The 22,861-nt window shown below is 35.4% G+C and overlaps 1 protein-coding gene across 3 annotated transcripts; it reads right to left on the bottom strand.

The window, feature by feature from the left end:
- Positions 1 to 9,065: 9,065 nt before the first annotated feature.
- Positions 9,066 to 21,977, bottom strand: KCNMB1 (potassium calcium-activated channel subfamily M regulatory beta subunit 1). 3 transcript variants are annotated; one of them, XM_014076568.2, is made up of 5 exons: positions 21,838 to 21,977; positions 20,239 to 20,337; positions 17,044 to 17,212; positions 12,514 to 12,706; positions 9,066 to 9,891 (listed from the first exon to the last, which is right to left on the bottom strand). In XM_014076568.2, exons 3-5 carry the CDS (start codon positions 17,178 to 17,180, stop codon positions 9,607 to 9,609), a joined length of 615 nt encoding a protein of 204 aa, XP_013932043.2. In that variant the 5' UTR covers positions 17,181 to 17,212; positions 20,239 to 20,337; positions 21,838 to 21,977; the 3' UTR covers positions 9,066 to 9,606. The 3 variants fall into 3 exon arrangements, with proteins under 3 accessions (XP_013932043.2, XP_013932045.2, XP_087565789.1); XM_014076570.2 differs by lacking the exon at positions 20,239 to 20,337; XM_087709663.1 differs by lacking the exons at positions 20,239 to 20,337; positions 21,838 to 21,977 and adding an exon at positions 19,660 to 19,765.
- Between the last annotated feature and the right edge of the window lie 884 nt (positions 21,978 to 22,861).

Here is a 22,861-nt window from a genome sequence, read left to right as displayed (position 1 = left end):
AGAACCTCTTTTGTAGGTGTGGCCTGCTTTGTGGGAGTGGCTTGCCAGCCATGTGACTGGGTGGGCATGGCCAACTTGTAAAATGTGGTGAAACTCACTTAACAACATTGTTGCTTAGCAACCAAAAAGTTGGCTCAGAAACTCTGGCTTTTGAAGCATGCAAGTCTTAAACCTGTCACGTTACAAGACCCTTGCACCCCTAGCCCTTTAGGAAAAGAAGCCCAGGGGTGTTCAAACTTGACAGCTTTAAGACTTGTGGACTTCAACTCCCAGAATTCCTCCTCCAGTCATGTTGGCTCAGGAACTCTAGCATTGAAGTGTGCAAGTCTTAAAGCTGTCAGGTTACAAGACCCTTGCACCCCTAACCATTTAGAAAAAATAACCTAGGGGTGTTCAAACTTGACAGCTTTAAGACTTGTGGTCTTCAACTCCCAGAATTCCTCCTCTCACTCCTCACCTTGATGATGTGTGGACGGGCAGGGGGAGGGAGCTGGAACTGGTTCTAAACGGCATTGTAGATTTGTGGAACCTCTTCTATAGAAGAGGTTAGAACTGGCAGGAACCCACCCCTGGATCAGTTGTGCTAAAATGTGCTTCCCCAGGGAGTTAGCAAATGATAAATTGCAAATCTTAATAGTTTCATTCTTTAGAGCTGATGGGTCACAAACATAGCCCATGGGCTTCAGTCATTTTTTACAGAATAAAGCAATAGCAGTAAAATCCTAACAAACTAATAACTCAACTATAATCAAACGGATTATAATTCAAACTGACCACTTTCTCTTTTACCTAAGATTTTAATAACTTAAGGAAAAGATCTAGGATTTGTTTCAGGCAAAGAAGATCTTTGTCTTCTCCTGAGAATCTTAGATGGACTTCTAAAGGTCCATCCAGAAATCGCCACGGAATTGTAATTTTAAATGTAACTAGAAGTGAGGGTGAATAAATACATGTAAAGTAATCCCATTTGCTTGTTTTTATTTAGTTTTATTTATATTGGCATAAAAATAAAAACAAATGCAGCTTTTCTTCTGGTTTTTCTCATTTTTTTGAAGTGTAACTATTCTGTATCTTCCTCCAAGATTCAGGGTAGTCCTGAGTTTGAGAATTGCTGTCCCCCCTTGTTTTACTGTAAATTAAGCCCTTGGCTTTACTATCTGCTGATTTAATGAACATGATCTTACTTTCTTTGAAGAAAGCTGAAGCTAAAATCTTAAACATCTCTTTGTGTTGATAGGAAACTAGAAGCTAGTATTCATAATCCCTTTTTTTCATTCATTGATATTTGAATAACATTCTGCAAATAACATTTATGGTCTAGTTAGTCTTATAAGCTGCTTTTTATGCCTTTTAAAAGCCCATGTACTCTTTTTTGAATCAATTACTGAGTCAATATCTCTCATCAGCTTGATTGTACTTGGGGATTTATCACCCTATCCCATTGTTTATTTGCCTGAAGAAAAAATCTTGTACAATTTTTAGTGAGTTAATCAATAAAAAAGTTTTAAGTTCAATTTACTGCAAATCTGAGTACATATATCTCTGCGTACATCACCATAGTTTAACTAACTCAGTTGTCTGATTAAATATATATAATGCTGGTCTATGAAGATTCATAAATATACTAAACAAAAACAAAAACCCATTGTAACTTAGAGTATTATTTGAATGCATATTGTGCATATGGGTATATTTATTAATAAATAAAATAATTTATTTGATTAAATTTATAAGCCATTTGATTGCCAAGGACTCTGGATGGAGTAGTTTTTTAAAAAGCAAGGAAGAATAAAACAGGTTAAAAATAGATACATATTATATCAGCAAAAAACCAGCAGGGCTCAACATCCATTCTAGCCCAAAGTGTAGGACAACAGAGATGATGACAATATCAACCTTGGAGCCACATGGAATCGGCGTAATGGAGAGTAAAATAATTTTGCACAATTGTAGTGAAAGTTATATTTAGATGTAGAAAATTGTATTAACACATCAGTTCTATTTTTTTTAAAGAAAGCTAACTAGAAGCCACCAAAGCCTCCTTTGAAGATCAGATGATGAGAACATGGCACATTTATTCCCATATCAGAAGAGGAGTCTCTAGATCCATGATGGCAAGCCTATGGCACACATGCCACAGGTGGCACGCGGAGCCATTTGTTAGGGCCCGCGAGGCATTGCCCTGTCAGCTCCAGGGTGTATGCAAACACTGGCTAGCTGACTTTGGCCTTCATTTTTGGCTGTTTTTCGCCCTCCGGAGACTTTCCTGAAGCCTCCGGAGGGCAAAAAAACAACACAACGTGCAAACCGGTAGTTCAGGAATGGACTTCCGGTTTGCGTATTGGGACATTTTTCTGCCTCTGGAGGCTTCAGGCATCCCTGAAGGCTCTGGAGGGCAAAAAAAAGCCCTACAGGCAAACTGGAAGTCAATTCCAGAACTTCCGGGTTGCCAGTAGGGCCATTTTTCGCTGTCTGGAGAGCCTCTGGGGGTGGGAGGGGAGGCCATTTTCTCCATCCCCAAGCTCCTAGAAAGCCTCTGGAGCCTGGGCAGGGCAAAAAAGGGGTCCATTGTACACCAAAAGTGGGGGGCTGGCAGGTCATGTGCGCAGGTGTGGGGGAAGGGGTTCACACACACATGCATCTGGGGGATGGGCATGCCTGTGCATGGCCCCCTGCACTCCCCCCACTTTTGAAACATGGTGGGGAAAAGATTAGCCATTACTGCTCTATATGTTCTTTGTTAAATCGATGTTATGGCCTATCACTAGTATGGATTGCAGCAACTATTCAGCCTATTCTAAGGTTATTGGCCAGTCTGGAATGTTCCCAATTCTTAATGTTGACCTTTGCCTAATCTAGTTACTTTGAATTACCAGTAGTAAAATTTTAGAACTAATTAAAAGTGTTGTTTTCCGTTTTTCGCCTTCCTCAAAAATCCATATATGCTTGCAAATAGGTGCAGAAGCAATTCCCTTGTAATTGGGTGCTGACTCATCCCCCTTTTTAGCAATGTGATGTACATTCATCACTCCTGTTGTCTTTTATGTGATGAATAATGAAAGTAACAGGCAAGATGCAAAGTTGGAATATGACAAATCCTGTCCCAAATAAATAATCCCAATTCCTCATAGATAAAATATCAATCTTAGATTAGAATCATTTTACCCAAACACATTCTATAACTAACTATAATCATCCACTCTTGGCCTTACAGTTTCCATGCAATGGCAGAGAAAACTTGAGAAAAGTTTATTCTATCAGTGGGAGACATTTCTTTATCGCAGGTTCATTCAATGCATATTTCCTGAGCAGGAGCTTTACATTGTAGTAAGAATTACTGGAATAGTCACATAGACTAGAAATAAGATTGTGTTTCTACCTTTTAAAAAAAACTAGACTAAATAACAAGCAGTTGTGGGTATTTTCCTATTAGGATGTAAGTTGTTGATGGTCTAAGTCTGTGAAGAAGTTCCTCCTAGTGGAATTTTTTTGCACACAAAGAAATGTAATTTAATCTTCATTTCTTAATATATATCAAGAATTGTGTGCCTATTCAGCAGACTATACACTACTTACTCTTAAACATTGAAAGGCAAAATGTAAAACTGTGGCATCATGGATTTTAAGAGAATAATTGATTAGGCTTTATTGGAATTGCAGGAAACCTACTGAGAAGTTGCTAACTTGCTTCTTCAAAGCAATTTAAGATGTCTTATGAAATGCTGTAATAGCTGAACAAAAATGTTTAATATGACATAATGAACACTTTGAAAATACAAAGAAATGCAACTATATTAAAGAAAACTGCATATCAACATACAAGGGCACACAGGGAACAATTAAAAACAATTAGAAAAATATTTTGAACAAAATAAAAGACTACGTATTGGAATTATACCTCTTAATTTAAGATTGCAAAAGGTAATGGAATAAATTATAGAACTATGTTATTCAAAGTAGAACTATGTTATTCAAAATAGAAATGTACTTACACTTTTTCTTATTAATTAATAAATCAGAGCTTATTTAGGTTTTTAGAATAATTTATTTACTTAGGTTTAATTAATGTTAAATTATCTTGCCTCTCCTCAAAGATATAATTCAGTAGAAATCATTCATGGCTTGATTTGTATTTTAGCATTGCAGGATTAAATGGTATACCTTTTAAAAGGACAGATTTTGGGAGTTGAAGACTGTGAATAAGATTAATGATGAAAAAAATTCAGAATAATGTATAAATGTAGATTGCTTTTGCAAAGGGTAACACTTTTGAACAGCCAATCCAATATTGGATTAAATACTTGACTGGAACTTAGATGAAAAAGAACTAGTTTTCATATGGGTTGAAAGTATTGAATACTTGAGGGATTTAGAAAATGCTACGTGGGTAAAATCTTAAATTCTTCAACATTTATTAAGAAGAAATCATTATATTCATTTTTATGTTATAGTTTGACATCAAGTTTTACAACATCTAAAAAGAAGTTCATCTGAATCAATTCTGGTGATCAATGGGGTGACAGGTATCATAACCAGATCATCATCACATCACAAAAAAGAGGTTGTAAGAAATACCACGTAAGCTAGGTGACTGCAAGGCATCATCTAAAAATGAAAAGCATACAAATTAAAATGCAATTACACTACAATTTAAAATCAGTTAAAAAAGCTTGGGGAAATAGAAAGGTATTTACATGATCTGAAATGATACTAGAATGGGTGTCAGTTAAGTCTCTCTCAGTAGGGAATTCCATAAAACCTCCCCAACTTGTAGAGGTCCACTTAACCTCCTAGAGAGGACCTGGATAAGAACCTCATTAAAAGACAAGGCACATGAGATAAAAAAGTTTGAAACTCATACAACACATGAAGCCTTTGATTCTGCAGTTCACAGTAGCCACAAGGCTCTCATTTTCATTGCAATGGGACCAACGAGATAACTGGTCTCCAACCTTTCTGGCATTTCAGACTAGCGGAGGGGGGAAGGATGGTTCCTACAAGCAGTAGGTGAGTGGCACATACAGTTTCATTTGTGCGAGAAACTGGGAGACACACCTATCACTCATATTAATAGAGCTCGGTGTGCACTTTCCTGCCATTCCTGTAGCCCAGTTCCAAACAGGCCACAACCTGGTACTGGACCACAGCCTGGGGTTTGGTGATCCCTGAATAAGATTGCAATAAATGAGGCAAATTGACTGATGTTGTGATAAGGCAATTTAAGGCAACTTGGAGATGTGGATTAAATATCCTGATTGGTGGCATCTATTTCTGAAAAATTATATTGTCATCATTGTAAACTGTAGAGAACATTGTTTCAGTTTTAGTGGGAATGGGATAATCTTTCAAATTTTTGGAAGATTTTTTTTTAAATTATATAACTAATAGAATATTAATTTGTCTACAGAGTTTTACTATCTATATTTTATAGTTAAATAAAAGTAGCAAATTAAAACAAGAGTAGCAGCCAAATAAAGTAACACTCAATAATAGAAATATTCAGATAATGTATCGATAGAAGGTATGGTAAGATTTAGTCTACATTTCTGCTTGAGGATTTTTCTGATGAAATTCATTGTTTGTCATTGCAAAGAAACAAACCATTCTTCTACAAGTAATGGTAGAACAAATAAGCATCCTTGAAACACACTGTTTCAGAAATTGTGAAAATCATGTGGTATACAGCACCCTTTTGTGAAAACTCCGTAAGTAACAAATACATTCCTTGGTTATTCAAAGGACAAACAGCTTCTGGGCATAATAGTCATTGTGACTTCTCTAGAAATAGTAGGCATTTTAATATATTTGTTGTTATTTTTAAGTAAGGTCTGTGATAAAGTAAATGAAAATACGTTATAAAAATAATGTTAGCGTAAAACACAAGAGAAGAGATTAACATGCCAAACAATTGAGAATGAATCTCAAATTAAGGAGTAAGATGCACAGAATTTAAAAGGGACAACATTAAATCAAATCTATCATAAATGAGACAGAGAATCTATTCGATGAAGATAATCTAGCAACTACCAAATAGGTCTTGTTGTTATCAAGGTGATAAGATGTATCACAGAGCTTCTGATAACAATTACAGACTACAGAATAGTTTCATATGGAAGGACACATCATGGCTACAGTCACCATTAATGTATTTATAAAGTTAAAATCAAGTATGAAATGGTACGTAGAACCAGAAGAAGACATGAGTAAAGTTGACCCAAAGTTGATACAATGTGATCTATAAAATAATTTGCTGAGAAATATTTTTTGCATTATATTTGTGGACAATGGTCCATGCTAAATTCTTTATAATAAGTTAAATAAGTCATGACCTGACTTCTGAAAGACAATGAAACTGGACTTATGGGACAGTAATGATGAATTGAAGTGCCAACAACAGCAGCAAAGCTACTGGTGAGTAGACCAGTTCCTTGAAACTTCTTTGGAGAGGAGTGAACAGTAGATTGCTCACAGGTGCTCTAGATTGCATTTCCTTATGAGAAGACCACAAGACAATGCTTTTCTGTGGATTTGATGGCTGGGACATGAAGGGATTACCCATCTTGCTTGGAACCAAGTAGTGGGACCTTTTAAAGGACACAAAATTTGCAAACTCACTTCTAATCACCTTTGGAAATTGCAACAACTCCAAAGCTGTTAAAGACCTTTAGAATGACAAGTTAGAAAAGTTTTCATTGGGAGAATTTAAGTTCAACTCTGAACAAATGAAAAATTAGTTGCAAGCTTAAGAACATATGGAATATGAAATAAAGAGCAAAAAACTGAATAAGATTTTGATCTTAGAAAGTTATAAATAGACTAAAGGTCTGTATAAATGTTGAATGCTGAAACTTTTTCAACAAGATTTTGGAATTATTTATGAAGAACAAACAGCTTTTCATGAGAAATAGATGTGTTTTGGTTTTTGGAAGACCAAGATATATAATTTCATGATTTAAAAACTGGATACCAGATGCTATTAAAGAAATGACAGATGTAGAACAAATTTTATCTTACTAGAGAGAAATACAAATTATAAACCAAGAGAGTGACAGGCATAATTTCTTTCTTATTGGATTTACAACAGAGGCTTATTAAAACCTAGAAGAATTCTGTGTGATGAGACAAAAAAGAAATAAAGAAAAATCAAATCTTGCAACAATAATAAGGCTGTGATAAAAATAAATAGATAAAAATATTTGAATTGGCTAAAGATGAAGGCTATTAAAAATAAAAGAAAGGAATATAAAGTTGGTTTATTTGATCAAGATTAAAATAAGGTGTTATCTCTGTCAACTCTTTATGGACTTAAAAGATAATGCTTTATGGATTTGTCTATAGATAAGGGATGGGATATAAGTTGAAAAGATAAATGTTTGTCAACTAAGAGGAATGAAGAGTCACTAAATTTGTTTATTCTTGTGACAAAGGTTAGAAGTCATTTCTTTATAGATTTTCTTTAATATAGAGATATTAATTTCTTTTCTCATTTCCTTGCACCTTTTATTCTTTCTTTTTTTGATTTTGTATTATATTTTACTATAGTAAACATACTTACTAAAATTATATATCATAAAAATAATGAAACTGGCTGAGTGGATGCATTTCTAATTATTGTTGGCACAGTGATTCAAAAGCAACACAGAATTGTGTTCATGAAGAGGTGGTCTATGATTAACAAATTGGGTCTAGTTTAGGCTGAGCTCATATATCAGAAAGAATAAATGTCAAAATACAGGTCCTAGGAGAATTCAGTCTGGTCTTAATTGTAGGTCTAAATCAGTGATTTGCTGGGCGATGATAAGCCTTATGAGAAAGGAATGAAAGCTGAACAAATTGGTGTTCAAAGCAGGTAATATCCCTTTAACCAACCCACACTTTCTGTTGCAAGTGCCATTCATTATGACAAAATAATTGCTTTGTACTAAGCAGTGAAGAGTTGCTCATTAGAAAACATTGCACAGACATAATTTCTTTAGCTCAAGCAGCTATTGGCCTGATACTTAGAATCTGCTTTTAAAAAGCTTCTGTGAATGTGTTAACTTTGGCTTTAGGCAACACATAGGCAGGCAGCTGTGCAGTTCACTGAGCACTAAAGCTATAAATGTTAGCTTAATGCAAAGCTAATGATAATGACTACAGTAGTGCATCATAGTAATTTACTAGTACATTGAGTTTTTTATGGTGCTTGCTTCAAGACTGGTGAAGAAAATCACATAAACTGCACCTTGAATAATCTAATTAAAATAAGTGCATTTTTACTCCCTGCAGATTCGTTACAAGGGAAACATTTATGTTCTTCCATCCCAAAATTACTGGATAGATAGTTTTGTTATCATCAGTTTGACAGAATCTGCCATTCTATATAATAAATTGATCTTGCAGGGATAAAAGTGCATGCTGCATTAACATGCCTCAGTAACTCTCTACTTTTGTAAACTTCAGATACAAAATCTTTTTATTGTAACCTGAATTTTGAGATGACCTCTAAGGAGAATTTAGGAAAGAAAATGTAAGTTCACTTTCACTTACTCATTAACTCATGGTTAATCAGATACTTAGACATTGTTTTTTAAAAAAACATGAATTTGGAATATGCTTACAATAAACTGATTTTTTTTTAAAAAAAAAATTATATGTTGCCTGATTGTCGTGTCACCACAATAGACCAACCCTCATTTTCTGGAAGACAGAAACAGTCAGCAACCAATCTTTTTAATTCCATGCGGAATATCAAAGTAAGCCATGGTGCATTTTTCTGCTCCACTTTCCAAAATACAATTTTCCATGTTATGTTGCCTAGAGCACTTCTGTTTCTTTGGGATAGCTAGTTTGCTTCAGTTTGTTCAGGATAACCTCAGAAATTCATTAGCTGTTTTACAAAGGCAAGAACACCCCTCCAATTGAGTCAGTGCTTACATGGTTCAGTGATCATGTAAATAAAAATTAAATCAGCTACCTCACCCAAATTCCTCACCATGACTAGAAATGTTAACAAAAGGTATTTTCTCAAATTTAAATAATATAATGAATTTGTAAAAAAATGTGGTAAATTCAGAGAATTGAATGTTTCCTGTCAAATCTGATGTTTCCTATTTCTTATCCACATTTTCCTTATCTTTACTGCAATGTTGTTTATCCTTAGTGTAAACTTGAAAACTTACTAATTTGCCTCTAATACAGGTAATCCTTGATTACCTGTATTAACTGATCCCAACATTTCTGTTGCTAGTGAAAAATTTGTTAAGTGAACTTTGCCCCATTTCACAACCTTTGCCACAGTTGTTAGGTGAATTATTGCAGTTGCAGTTGTTAAGTTAGTAACACGGTTGTCAAGTGAATCTGGCTTCCCCATTAATTTTGCTTGCAAAAGGTGATCACATGACTCCTGGACACTGCAACTGTCAGAAATACAAGTCAGCTGCCAAGCTTCCAAATTTTGATCACATGACCATGAAGAGGCCGCAACAGTCATAAGTGTGAAAAATGGTCATAAATCCCCTTTTTTCAGTGCCATTGTAGCTGTGAGCAGTCACTAAATGAACTGTTGTAAGTCGAGGACTACCTGTGCAAAGGTGAATACAAAGTCCAGATCTTAGTTAGAAAAAGCTACATGACTGTTCTGCGTTGTCTAGCAGAGACTAAGGCAAGATACTGATTTAGTTTTACCAAGATGACTATCAAGATCCCACCAATCAACAGCATACTTGGACAGGCAAAAGCAATTAGAAAGCCTTCTGGTGGGTACAATCTCTTGAAAAGGACACTCTTTTCTTCTCTTGATGGGTCATAATGGCAAGGAATCCTCTGATGCATTCTGAAATAATCTCTTGCCTCTTCTACTTGCTGCTGAGCTTGTTCATAATTCCCCATAACAAGGGGGATATAAGAGCACTGCAGAAAAAAAGAAAGAAAACTCAAGGTACTGCTTTTCACAATTATTGACTGAGGGTAAAACAGTAATTTAGGGGTACTTTTAATCAGTGCTGCTTTAATATTGTTTTTTTCTGCACTGTGGCTGTTGTGAACTAGATTATGAATACTACATGTATCCAGTGGTGGGTTTCAATTTGTTTTATTACCAGTTTGCCCATGCACATGCAGAAGTGTCTAGGTGGGTGGGCAGAACTCCCTCCCCGGTAGGAACCTACCTCTGAGGGGAATCCATGAGCTTTCCAAAGCTATCCTTTATTTACTTGTAGTTTACTTGGGTTTTTCAGGGCTAGAGGAAGATTATAACTCAACCTATTCTTACAAGCAATTAAATAATTAAAAGTCTTTTCTTCTGCTTTGATTAGAACTAAAGGAAGTACTTGTTCTACACATATGGTATAAGAGTGCAAAGAAAATATTGCTAGGAAAAAACAGGGATCATAGCCTTCCTTCCTTCCTTCCTTCCTTCCTTCCTTCCTTCCTTCCTTCCTTCCTTCCTTCCTTCCTTCCTTCCTTCCTTCCTTTGGAATATTATTTATGTGAGCATAGATAGAAAGGAAGTTGTTTATTTATTTATCAAGTCAGTACACGACCCATTTCATCTGCATAACTGTGGACAGCTTACAAATGGAACATCAGAAATGAACTAACAGATTTGCTAATAAGCAGGATTTTAGATGAGAGGAAAATGGATTCATGAAATTTTATTGAAGAAGGGGAAAATTAAAAGTACTACAATTTCATACATTTTTGAAATTTGAGAATTAAATATTTAAATTTCATCTTGGAGTTATGAAGCCTCTGATAGCGAGACTTTCTCAATTGTAAACAGTGAAGGGAACACTATGTCTATTTTTGCAATTACGTTTCATGTATAAGTCCGCTTTCTTATAATTTTATACAGATGTTTGATCTGTAGCCATAGGGGGTAAATCCTATTGGATAAATTGGGACATACAGTAGATATTTATACAGTAGATTAATGTTATAGCTTGTGTTTTCATTTCCCCCCAATACACATAAAGGTGAGGGCACAGTTTCATGAAGAAACAATTAGAAATATTGCAATTGGTGGACTAATATATTTAAACTATAAATTTATTGAGGGATAAACATATATAGAATGATGCTGTTAAATTTTTTAACACTCTGAAAAGTTAGGTTAGCCATTGATATCAGAATTGAATTGAATTGAATTGTTGGTGAGATGAATTTTAAGTTCTGCTAAGAGTTGTATCAATTGTCTAAATAATAAATATTATATAAGAAGCCTAAGAAATATTTTGAGAAAATGCTAAATATAAAGCATTAATAGGATTCTATGGTATTGGGGAAGGAAAGGAGGAATGTCTAGTGTTACGAACCATAGTTATACCTTAGAGATCCAATTTTACTTAAGATGAATTAGCTCATGGCAATATTTAATTTACACAAAAAAGTAAGTCCTCCCTTAAAATTAGGACTGTTTAATTGAAAAGGCTGGAAATCTAAGGTCCACCCCATTTTGAAGGAAGTAACCAAATACAGTGTGAGTATTCCTGATTTCTCTTTTTAATTGCTCTTGCCTGCTGGGAATTGAATGTGTAAGCACCATTTCAAGGCCTTAAAGTAAACATTGAACTGTCCATTAGGGAAATCTGCTTCATTGTGTTTGTCTACAGAATTATAGATTGCCGTGTAAAGGAAATGATTTTCTGCTAGGCTATGAATTATGGCAAAGTGATGGGTTCCATAAGAAATGAGCCTGAAAATGAAGGAATGTAAAACATGATTAATTTCAAAGAAGGAGAAAGGTAGAGGGAACAGTGTTTATATATTACAGCAAATAACACATATTATAGTATTTGATATAATTCTGTATTGCTCTTACATTGTGCAAGGATGAGCATGTTTAGATTTATTCTGTTATAACCTCTGATAATTTGTATCACTCAGAATTCCAGAAGAAAATGTGGATTTGGGAGGACAGAAATAAATCCTGCACATATAACCTTGCAGTAGTGATACTGAATAATAATGACTTCTATTTATTGTACACTGCCCAGAGTCCCTCTTTGAAGGAGATGAGCCATTCAGAAATACAATATATGTAGAGGGTAACGTTATTGGTTTAAGTATAACATTCTTTCAAAGCTGCTATATGAAATATGTCTAGGAGTTGAGGCAAAGGCAGTATAAATTTATTGATGTGGGGAACTTCACTAAGGCAAAACAATGCTGCCTTACACCACACTATTACTTAAATACCTTTGAGCTCAAATGACGTCTGACCTTTATGTGAGGAACAACTGTATAAATACTATCAAACTTGCACATTGCTGGCATGCTAGGAATTCAGGACTGTGGTTGAACAAAATTCATTACTATTTAGAAACCTTTATTATTTGCATTATCTACCATTATCTACCAAACTCGGTCAAAGGGAGTTACCTTTTGCTTCAATGATATTTCAGGACAAGAAAGGATAACTTGGCAAGAATAGCCATTGTGTCACCATTTATTATACCTCTTCTTTGCATGTAGCCCGGTTAGAATTTGCTGAGTAGCAGTAGAATTTACAGCCTTAATATATAGCATACAAACCTTGGGATTTCTTTCCACAGTTTGCTCTGTGTGGTACAGCATTACTACTTGGCCTAAATGGGTTAAATTCACATAGACTTCCAGACAAGGATAGTGAAAAATATATTTATCCTCAGAGCCTTCAATGAATGAACATTGGTCTTCCTTGATGTTAGCTTTTACCACATCACATTCACTTTCATCAGCCCAGACACTGCAGAGATAAATTTATTAAGAATTTATGCATAACTTAAGCCTTGTAGTACATAAACATCTGTTTTTGATATTGTCAGCACATCTTGTGTGAAAAACGGGGTGAGACAAAACCGTATTAAAATTATATTGTCTATGTGAGTAAAGGCAAATAGCAATCACAATAGCATTTTCAGTTACATACTGCTTCACAGTGCTTTATAGCCCTCTCTAAGTGGTATACAGAGTCAGCATATTGCCCTCAACAATCTGGGTCCTTATTTTACCCACCTCAGAAGGATGGAAGGCCAACCTTGAGCTGGTCAGAATCGAACTGCTGGTAGTGGGCATAGTTTGCTTGTAATACTGCATTCTAACCACTGTGCCACCACAGTTCTTATGTAGACGTTTAGCAAATGCTGTGGCAAAAATTATATATTGTACAGTATATTCCATGATTTGGAGTATGCTTTTCCTATCACCTAGTAGGCCAATAAAATATAAATTCTTTAAATAATGTCTGCGTTTTCAGAAATGCACTTGATTTAATCTCACATGCATTTTTTAAATCCTCTTAATACATAGAATTTACATAATAAGTAATATATTAATTTAGGGTGACACAACCATATTTTTTAAATCCCACATTTATTATTCTTTATAAATAATTCAAGGTGGCAAATATACTTAATACTGCTTCCTCCTATTTTCTCCACAACAACCCCGTGAGGTGGGTTGGGCTGAGAGAGTGACTGGCTCAAAATTACTCAGCTGGATTTCGTGCTTAAAGAACTCACAATCTCCTGGTTTCTAGCCTGATGGCTCAACCAATACATCAAACTGCCTCTTGTGTTTATTTCATTAAGATTAGTATAAATTGAATAGAAAGCTATTTCAAAACATACATGTTAGAAAGGTTGATGATTAAGTGATTAGAATTAGTTCAGGATTTCTTTCTACATTCAGATCAGTTTGGAATAATGCAGAAAAGAGTTCCTAATGGATTTGATGGCTTAAATGGAGATAGGAATGGTCTCTATAGAAAAAAAAACACCCTACCTGGGATTCCATGGTGCCTCAGGATAGAATCCATAGCCACTTAGGAATCTCTGATTCTTAACATAGGAAGCAGATTTCATGCAATTGCAAGGCATCGGATATTTCTTTGGTTTTGTGAACTAGAGTGATTATGAGTAAAAGCTGAAAACAGCACAATCAATCAATCAATCAATCAAAATAGAACTGGAAGGCACCTTGGAGATGTCTAGTCCAACCCCCTGCTCAAGGAGGTAACCCTATACTCATGATGGCGGACCTATGGCACAGGTGGGACACAGAGCCCTCTCTGTGGGTATGCTAGCTGACCCCCAGCTCAACTCCATCATGCATGTTCAGGGCACATGCAGGAGGTGTGCATGTATGCGTGGGTGACATGTGGGGGGTCACGCATGCATGTCCAAGGGGTGGGGCACACGGAGATGACACATACATACACGGCGATGGGGCACACAGGCGGGATCATGCCCACATTGCATTATTTTGGCATGAAAAGGTTAGCCATCACTGCCCTACACCATTTCAGACAAGTGGTGGTTCAGACTCTTAAAAAGCTTCAGTGATGAAACACTCACAATTTCTGACAGCAAGCTGTTCCACTGGTTAATTGTCCTCACTGCTAGAAAAAAAACTTCCCTTTTGGTAGCAGCCTCTCAAATACTCAAATCCTGCTATCGTGCCCCTCCCCCTCAGTCCTTCTTTTCTCTACCCTAGCCAAACCCAAATCTGTAACCGTTCTTCCTATGTTTTAGTCCCCAGGCCTTTAATCATAGTTGCTCTTCTCTGCACATTTTTTCAAAGTCTCAACACCTTTTTTGTAATGTGGTGACCAAAATGGTGACACAAGGCAAAAGAATATTAGCTGCTGGAGAAATGCAAGAAATAAGACTTGTGGGATGACCTTTATAGAATTGCAAAGCTGTGGTTCTTAGCAACTTCCCCTCCGGAAGGCTGGGATGCATCTTAATGCTCCAGATGCACTACTGAATTCAAAGTCCATATTAATGCTGAGGTAAAAAAACATATGAAGGAATGACTTTTCCTTTTAGAAAGGATTTAACATGGTATATGATGTACATTTTTCAGAATTCAGTGTTTGTGTCATTTGCAAAAGATGAAGGAATAGTGGTAACTTAGTGGTAACCATAGGGGTATGTTCAAATCTGTAAGATAACAGGTGTGGCTTCATGGTCAAAGCCCTGCCTCCTCTGCAGTAATATTGACATGCAAGTGGGGAAACAGACAAGGCTTCAGTTCCAAAACTGTACCCACCAGGGTTCAGATTTTTATATCTTTTCTGTAGCTGCCTGATGCCTGTGGTGGACATTTTGGATAACCAAGAGTTCAAATGTTTTTGAGAAGGGACATTTGAATACAATTATTTCTTTAAAAAGAAGTGATTGTTGTAGTATGTGAGTAAGTTGTATAAAAGTAAGTCTTCTTGTATTCATGAGAAATTCTGGAAGCTAAGGCAGTTTTGGAATTAAAAATATTATTTGGGAATATTGAAGTAATAATGTGTGTGTGAGAGAGAAAGAGAGACAGACAAGCACGCACGCGCGCGCGCACACACACACACACAAAGACCTCATGTATCTAATGTCCTTCATATATCTTGAATTATAGTCTCTCAACTGATGCTATTACTGACCATTCTGATGAGGCATAGTTACATATATGTAACTATGTAATCTCTTTGTCTTTTTTGTTGAGATATTTGAAATAGAGGAAGACCAATGTTTTAATGTGGGCACTATTAAATTTGGGTTTGCTGGCTTACAAACAGCATTTGCATATTTCTAAAAAATATTGAATGACTTTGAATACTAGTTTGATGCTGAAGGCCATTTCATTCTTGATTTTGATATTCGTTACAATGCCTCCTCCCACTCCATGTAAATGCATCTTCCCAGTTAATTTATACTGCTTTTCTCTATCGGAGATCCAAATCCAATGCTATTAACTCTTCAGGATCTCATGAGCTACTGACCTCAAAAAAGGTGGTACGGAATGAATAGAAAGTTAAAGGTTTATTCTGCATCTTCTTTCTGTGTATCACCTTGCCTACTCTTTGTCTAAGAAATTGCTAACCCGAAGTCACTTCTTTTTGGCTTTGTTCACAGAACATACAAGGGGAGCCGATGCTGTAGGATTGTACTTCTGCTAGCACACAGCTAGCAGAGTGCTAGGCTTTGCCTATCCTTCTCATTTATTTCCTGGAAATAAATCACCATTGTAAGATTAAATTCCTGCTGCCAGGAATGGTCTCTCTCTTTCTCACATGTACACGGATCCATACTTTTCCCCCTTCCACAACATTCCTTTCCCCCTGCTATTTCAGATGTCTTTCTGTCATTCCATCTTTATCTTATCTTCTCCCTTTTTGCTCTCTTTTTTTCTGAAATGGGGGAAAATACATGTGGAGGTGGATTCTGTGTCTGATATGTGTAGATAGGGGTGAATCAGTTTTGTTAAAGGGAGTATTTTATTTTACATGCAGTTAGTTTGATTAGTAGTTATTAGTTTAATTAGTATTCATTTACTTTTTTGTCCTTACCCTCCGTGTGTGTGGCATTTATACAGAGACATATACTCATCTATACAGACACTGTGTATATAAATCTCACACAGAGATTTAATGGCAGCTTTATGCTGCCATGCTTGGACTTTCCTCAACCCATTGTGACAAGTCGGCCTTGGGGGAAAAAAGAATGAAGGAGAAATCCTGGCCCAGTTATATTATTGCCATACAAGTACGGTATTAAGTTCTTAACTATGAAAGAAAGATGATAGTTCTTGTGTTCTAGAAGCAAAAACTTATTCCATTTAGTCAACACAGCTCCCAGTTTAACAATTTATGTTTCAGCTTCAATATATTAATGAACATTATTTATTAAATGCTTTCTGAGTACAATAGAATTTCCATTTTGAGAGGCATCACATTTTCAGAGCTATGTGACATCAGATTCATTTGTATAATCCAGCTAGCCATTCACTGGAAAGGAACATACTCTCTATTGGTATCATTCCTTTCCCCAGCATTTTAAAGGGAGAAATGATGCATAAAAACTGATCAGTTTAATTTCCTCACCTCTGCAAAACTCTGAGAGGAAATAAATCATGGAAATAAGGCATACATTTTGTACCTACACATCCCACAGCACAAAAGAAAGACATTTTCCATTCTTTCCACTAAGCAAATGTATTCTGCTAAACTTGGGAGTTTTAAACTTCCAAACAGACTCACTTGCTGCTTGGAGACACATTTTATTTTCATGGTTTAAAAAATAATGTTTCTTTTACCTTCTTCTATGTAAATACACCAGGACGATACCAATAAAAAGATACATCATTGCTGAGCAGGCCATCATTCCCAAACCTAGCCATAGGGCCCTGGTCTCCCCTCGTTTCTGTGCTGCCACCAACTTTTTCCGTAACATGACTTCTTGGGATGCTTCTGTGGTTCTTATCTCTGCATAAAAATATAATCAAATCCATTAGGTTTGCTTATATGATAACTCCACTAAAAGTAAACTCAACCTCTTCTGAGAGATTGCATATAACCTCGTTTAATATCATTAAGCACTTAGTTTCCAAAAATAAAACCTTGAGAACAAACCAAATCTCTCAAGGTATACAATAGTATTTACTCACATTTTCAAGGGTAACATCAAAAATCACATCATATTTGATTGTCAGATGCTCAGACCATCAAGTATCCCCACCCCACCCCATAGGATCAGTTTAGTGTTTCATTTGTAAATGCTGGTGGATTTTTTTCAGCCAAAACTCTAAATTTCATTTCTTGAAAACCAGTGGTTCTCATCCCATGCACAGACTAACACAGACTAGCAGTTGAAAATTATTACATGCCGTCACATGGAAATTCAACATTGCTTGGCTGAAGAATTTGCTTTCTGACTAACCTTTGATAGTATATATGGTGAGATAAAAACAATGCTCAAATATTCAAGCTGTTATGAGAATATCTGAGTTAATAATATTCTTCTCAAATAGAACGCAGGTTTATTCTTTGGGAATGCAGTGGGGAGATGAATGTTCCATCTGACCAAGAGGCAGTGGAATGGATAAGACATTTGGCCTGTTTTCCCTGACAGCCATGTTAAATGCAGAAAAAGTTGACAAATTTGCAATGTTCAGCTATGCTAGAGATTTAGTTACGCATAGATGTAATTAATATGCACATTTCTGTTAATATATACTGAATTTTTCAGAGTATAATAAGATGCACCAAGGTTTCGAAGAGACAAATTTTTAAAAAAAGTTTTTGCACTCTGCAAACCTCCCAAAATGGCCCATTTTTCACAAAAACGGGCCCGTTTTTTCCCCCAGAAAAAGGGCATAAATAGCCCTTAGGATGCTTATAGAGTGCTCCTGGGTGGGGGGCAAAAACAAGCAAAAAATGGCTCATTTTTTGTCAAAAAAAAAAAGGGCACGGATAGCCTTTAGGAGGCTTATAGAATGCTCCTGGGGACTGGGGGGGAGGGGGCAAAATCATTTCTGCCTTCCCCAGCCCGCAGGAGCTCTCTGAAAGCCTCCTAAAAGCTATGCATGGCTATTTGGGTGAAGGGAGCGGGGTTTCGGCAGGCAAAAACGCTGTATTCAGTGTATAAGATGCACCCAGATTTTCAGCCTCTTTTTTGAGGAAAAAAGGTGCGTCTTACATTCCCAAAAATATGGTAACTATCTTCCCTATCTTCTTTTGGTACAAAACAGCTTTAGAAGTGTTTTTTTGTCAGAGCTGTGGCAGGCAGAATGAAGTTTTCCTTTCCCTATAGTCTGGTTTTCAGGAATTTGTTTATAAGTTTGGAAGGAAGACAGATTTATTTGAGAAGGGCATATCAGTGATGCTGGGGCTGATGACAATGGAGAGTTTGTGATTCATTTTACTTCACCTTCAGGCTCTCCTTTCAATTGAATTGCAGTCTTGTGCAATCCCCCAAAGTCATCCAAATAGTGAAACTATTTATAACAATCCTTGCAGAGTGTATTTGTAAAGTCTATCGCAGCTCGGATGCCATGTAACTATGCCATTTGGGCCTACTGTGAAAAGGGAGCTAGACATAATATACTTCTTAATGGACACCCTTGAATAACTTCCACCGTAAGATGCCATGAACCTAAAATATGTCAGCTTCTTTTCTAAAAACAGTGCTATGCTGAACATTTCTTCCATATTATTTCCCCATCAATTCTCTCACAGGCTGCTGGATAATAAACTGCTTTCAAATTTTAATACATTTTTCATGTGTTAAGTCCAGGAGTCTGGAGCTTTAGATTCCTGAGCTAAATTGATAGGAAAAAGATGAGCATGGTTTTAAAACTGGGAAGGGGGGGATTCAATAATCTGCGCCAAATTGATGGTGCTGTCTGCTAGCTGAAAGTGCAAATAATCTACAAGTTCTAGTAATGAGTTAAGGAGCACAGAGAAAACAAAATGGGAATACGATTAAACATAAAGAAGACCAAACTAATGGTCACAGAAATAGCAACCAGCTTTAGAATTGACAGTGAAGATACTGAAAGGGTGAATAGCTTCTGCCTAGAATTATCAACACTAAATACATTACTTGTTGCGAATCACACATCACAGACTAGTACAGACTAGCACTTGAACAGCCAGGAAGGTCTTGGAAAAGATACTCAGATGTTGTTGATGTGTGAATATCTATGAAGATCAGAATAGTGCATGCAGTGCTTTTTCCTAAGACTCCATGGAAGTAGAAATTGGACTTTGAAGAAGCAGGATAGAAATTGTATTGAAGTTTTTGCCCGTTGGTATTGGAGAAGACTCCTGAGAATACCATGGAGGGATAAGAAAATAGACAAGTAGGTAACTGAATACATCAAGCCACAGTTTTCACTCAAGGCACAAACATCAGGTGCAAACGATCCTACCTCAGATTATGTGAAAACTTTGTTTTCTAGCAAAGGTCCTAATGCTTGGAGAGGTGGAAGGACTTGGTTACAGTGACAGTGGGGTGCACCATTGGAATTCCTGTAGCACTAGATTGAGAAAAGATCCTAGTAAAGAAAATCCATGTCGTCGTTAACAGTTGACATTAACTTTGATGGCACATAATCAATCTTGGTTGTATATCAGATAAAATGGTACATCAGATGGTACATCTTGGATTAGGTTTTTATCATCCTTTCCCCCCCCTTCTAGAGTTTGCTTTTTTTAAAGAAAAATTCTCCTTAATTTAAACATTTTCAGAAAAGTTCACAAGAAACTTGAACTTATTTTTTAAATAACAATGTTCAGTAGAAGTAATAAAAAGGCATATTCTTAAGAGCAAATCACGAGAGGAGCCCACGACACAAACAGTAAAACAGCACCGTATTCCATTAGATGGTAAAATAGACCCAAAAAAGGAACCACTATTAATGACACGCAAATACTGTGCATTAAAACCAATTGTTCTCAGGGATTAAAGGAATGTGGATGGTAGGGAAGTGAGGATAACACTCCCTTACCTTATTTAAGTACTGCCATCATGAATTTTAGAACTCATAATTCTTGAACTCTTGATCTTCCAGCCAATTGAATCTCAATTTGAATCTCAATACCTGTTCCTTCAACACCAAGGACAAGAACATATGGTAAATCTCTCCCCACAACAATTTTACAGTAATCATTAAATATAAATTATAGGTTTTTTTTTTTAAAAAAACCACTTTATTTGATTTATTTGTTTTCTACTGCTTCTTTACATGCTGTTTTGTTGCATAACTTTTGCAATGGTGCTCATTTTCTATTGAGAAGATTTATCAGAGCCAAATTCTTTGTGGAACCCATCACTCTTTCCTTAATCTCTAAAATATCAATCTCTCTATGTACCTATTTTATAAAATGAACAATATTTCTACAAATGTAAATTTTCTATGTGCCAAACAATATATAGGAGGAGAGGAAAGGCGAGAGAGAGTCTATATTGGAAATTGGGAAAGTTTCAAAGTTGTACAATTAGAAAAACACTGAAGAGAGATTTGGAGATAAAGAAAAGTTAGTGAGACAGATCAGATTAAATTGAGATCACTGTTGAACAGGAATAATCTCTATTATATAACATTTGGTTCCAGGTCACATTTTTCTTTATCTGTACATTATATAGTGCAGTGATAAAGACACTGTTGATAATAGACCCACAGTGGAATAGTGTTTCAATTTAATGCTGGCATTACAAGATTAATAACACTAATGTACTAAAAAAATGAAATTCAAATTAAATGGTAAACAATGTGCTTTAAAGAAATCCATTTAACATCTGATTACCTAAAATTAGAATATCCTACCCCTTACCCTCAAACTGTTACTTGTTTTCTATGACTATCTACCTTTCACAATTGGCACCCTAGACATTTCTGTATTTTATATTATGTACACTTACTATAGACATTCTCAATAATGATTTGCATTCTAAAATAATGTCATTAAATAAAATGAAAACATTTCAAAACACCGAATCCCATCAAGAAAGCAGGAATGGACATTCCTGTTCAAATCCCTTTCATTAAAACATTAAATCATATTTAATTATCACTAAATAAAACTACGGTGCTGCCGGTGTGTGGCCGTAAACTAAAACTTGTCATCTTAACATCATAAACACAAACTATTATGTTTTTTTACTTTTAGAATACATATCTATATCTACATCTATATCTATATATCTATATATCTATATATCTATATATCTATATATCTATATATCTATATATCTATATATCTATATATCTATATATCTATATATCTATATATCTATATATCTATATATCTATATATCTATATATCTATATATCTATATCTATCTATCTATCTATCTATCATCTATCTATCTATCTATCTATCTATCTATCTATCTATCTATCTATCTATCTATCTATATCTATCTATCTATCTATATGAAAAGATCTTGTGTTTTTGTTTCTCTTCTTACTTAAAATAAGGCTTCAGTGTTTCTGAAATTGGTAAGAATCTAATAGGAATCTAACAGTTCAAGAAATGTTCATGTTAGTCAGAAGCATTGTACACACAGGATTGCTGAAAACAAACTTTTCTGAAGTCCTGCTTACCGCCTTTGAAATGTTGCTTAGAAGTTCATGAATGTTTGGAGAAAAAAAAACCTGATATGCAAAGATCAGCTCCAAGCTGGACTCCAAGTAGCAAATCTGTCGCTGTAAAAAGACTACCTTCCTCCAAATGTGCTGAGATGATTTTTGAAAATGGATGTTTAGCTAACTTTCCTACGATGAGATTTCTGCTACCATAAATGGTAAGGTATGGAAATGTGCAGGCTTTTACAAGATTAATCATGCAATGCAGGATCTGATGTGTTTTGAACAATTGTAAACTAGATTTTTCTATTTTGTTGTGCTTGAAATGGAAAGATTCCTGCTTTGTAAATTATAATGCAGCTAAATATAGTCTCCATGCACTGGCTTACTTTTTAAAGTAACTGAGAATCCATGGCATTCCTAAATATTAACTTAAAGAGACTCTACTGCCAAGTCATTACTTTTTTTCTTCTCATTTTATATTAAGATAAGGTTTGTGTTCAATTTTTCATATAAATCCAAATGCAGTATACATTTGGATTTATATGAACAATTGAATACAAAGTGTTGATTCTCTTGGATTTCAAAACATAATAAGCCATGATGTTACCTTGGTGATTCTTATTTTCCTCATGGAAACATGCCTCTCAGCAAATAAAGAAAACTGAGAAATAATAATTAAAAAAATAAAGGTTTTAATAAGAATAGGCCAAAGATTCCCCAAAGATTATGTTTACTTGATTATTCCTCTTGACTGCCACCTTTTTCATCCAGTTACGTGGAAGTTAAAAGTTATTACTGAATCTGTCTGATAATTGTATGTAGAAATTGAAAGAACTTTTAAATAACGAAACTATATGCTTGCAGACATGGATTCAAAAGGATTTAGAATTCTGAAAAAAGTTGTAAATGAATGGTCACGTTTTAATGCCATTGTTTACTAAAGGATGGCACAAATTTTGAGAAGACGGTTTTTAGGTAGTGAAAAATTCCAGCAAAATATTGAAAGCAAAACTCCATTTTTTACATGTTCTTTAAAGTA

The sequence above is a fragment of the Thamnophis sirtalis genome, unplaced genomic scaffold (genome assembly GCF_051295495.1).
Source record: "Thamnophis sirtalis isolate CommonGarterSnake01/CBP01778 unplaced genomic scaffold, rThaSir2_p1.2 scaffold_3, whole genome shotgun sequence".
Lineage (NCBI taxonomy): Eukaryota > Metazoa > Chordata > Lepidosauria > Squamata > Natricidae > Thamnophis > Thamnophis sirtalis.
This window is presented reverse-complemented; position numbering and strand designations above follow the sequence as displayed.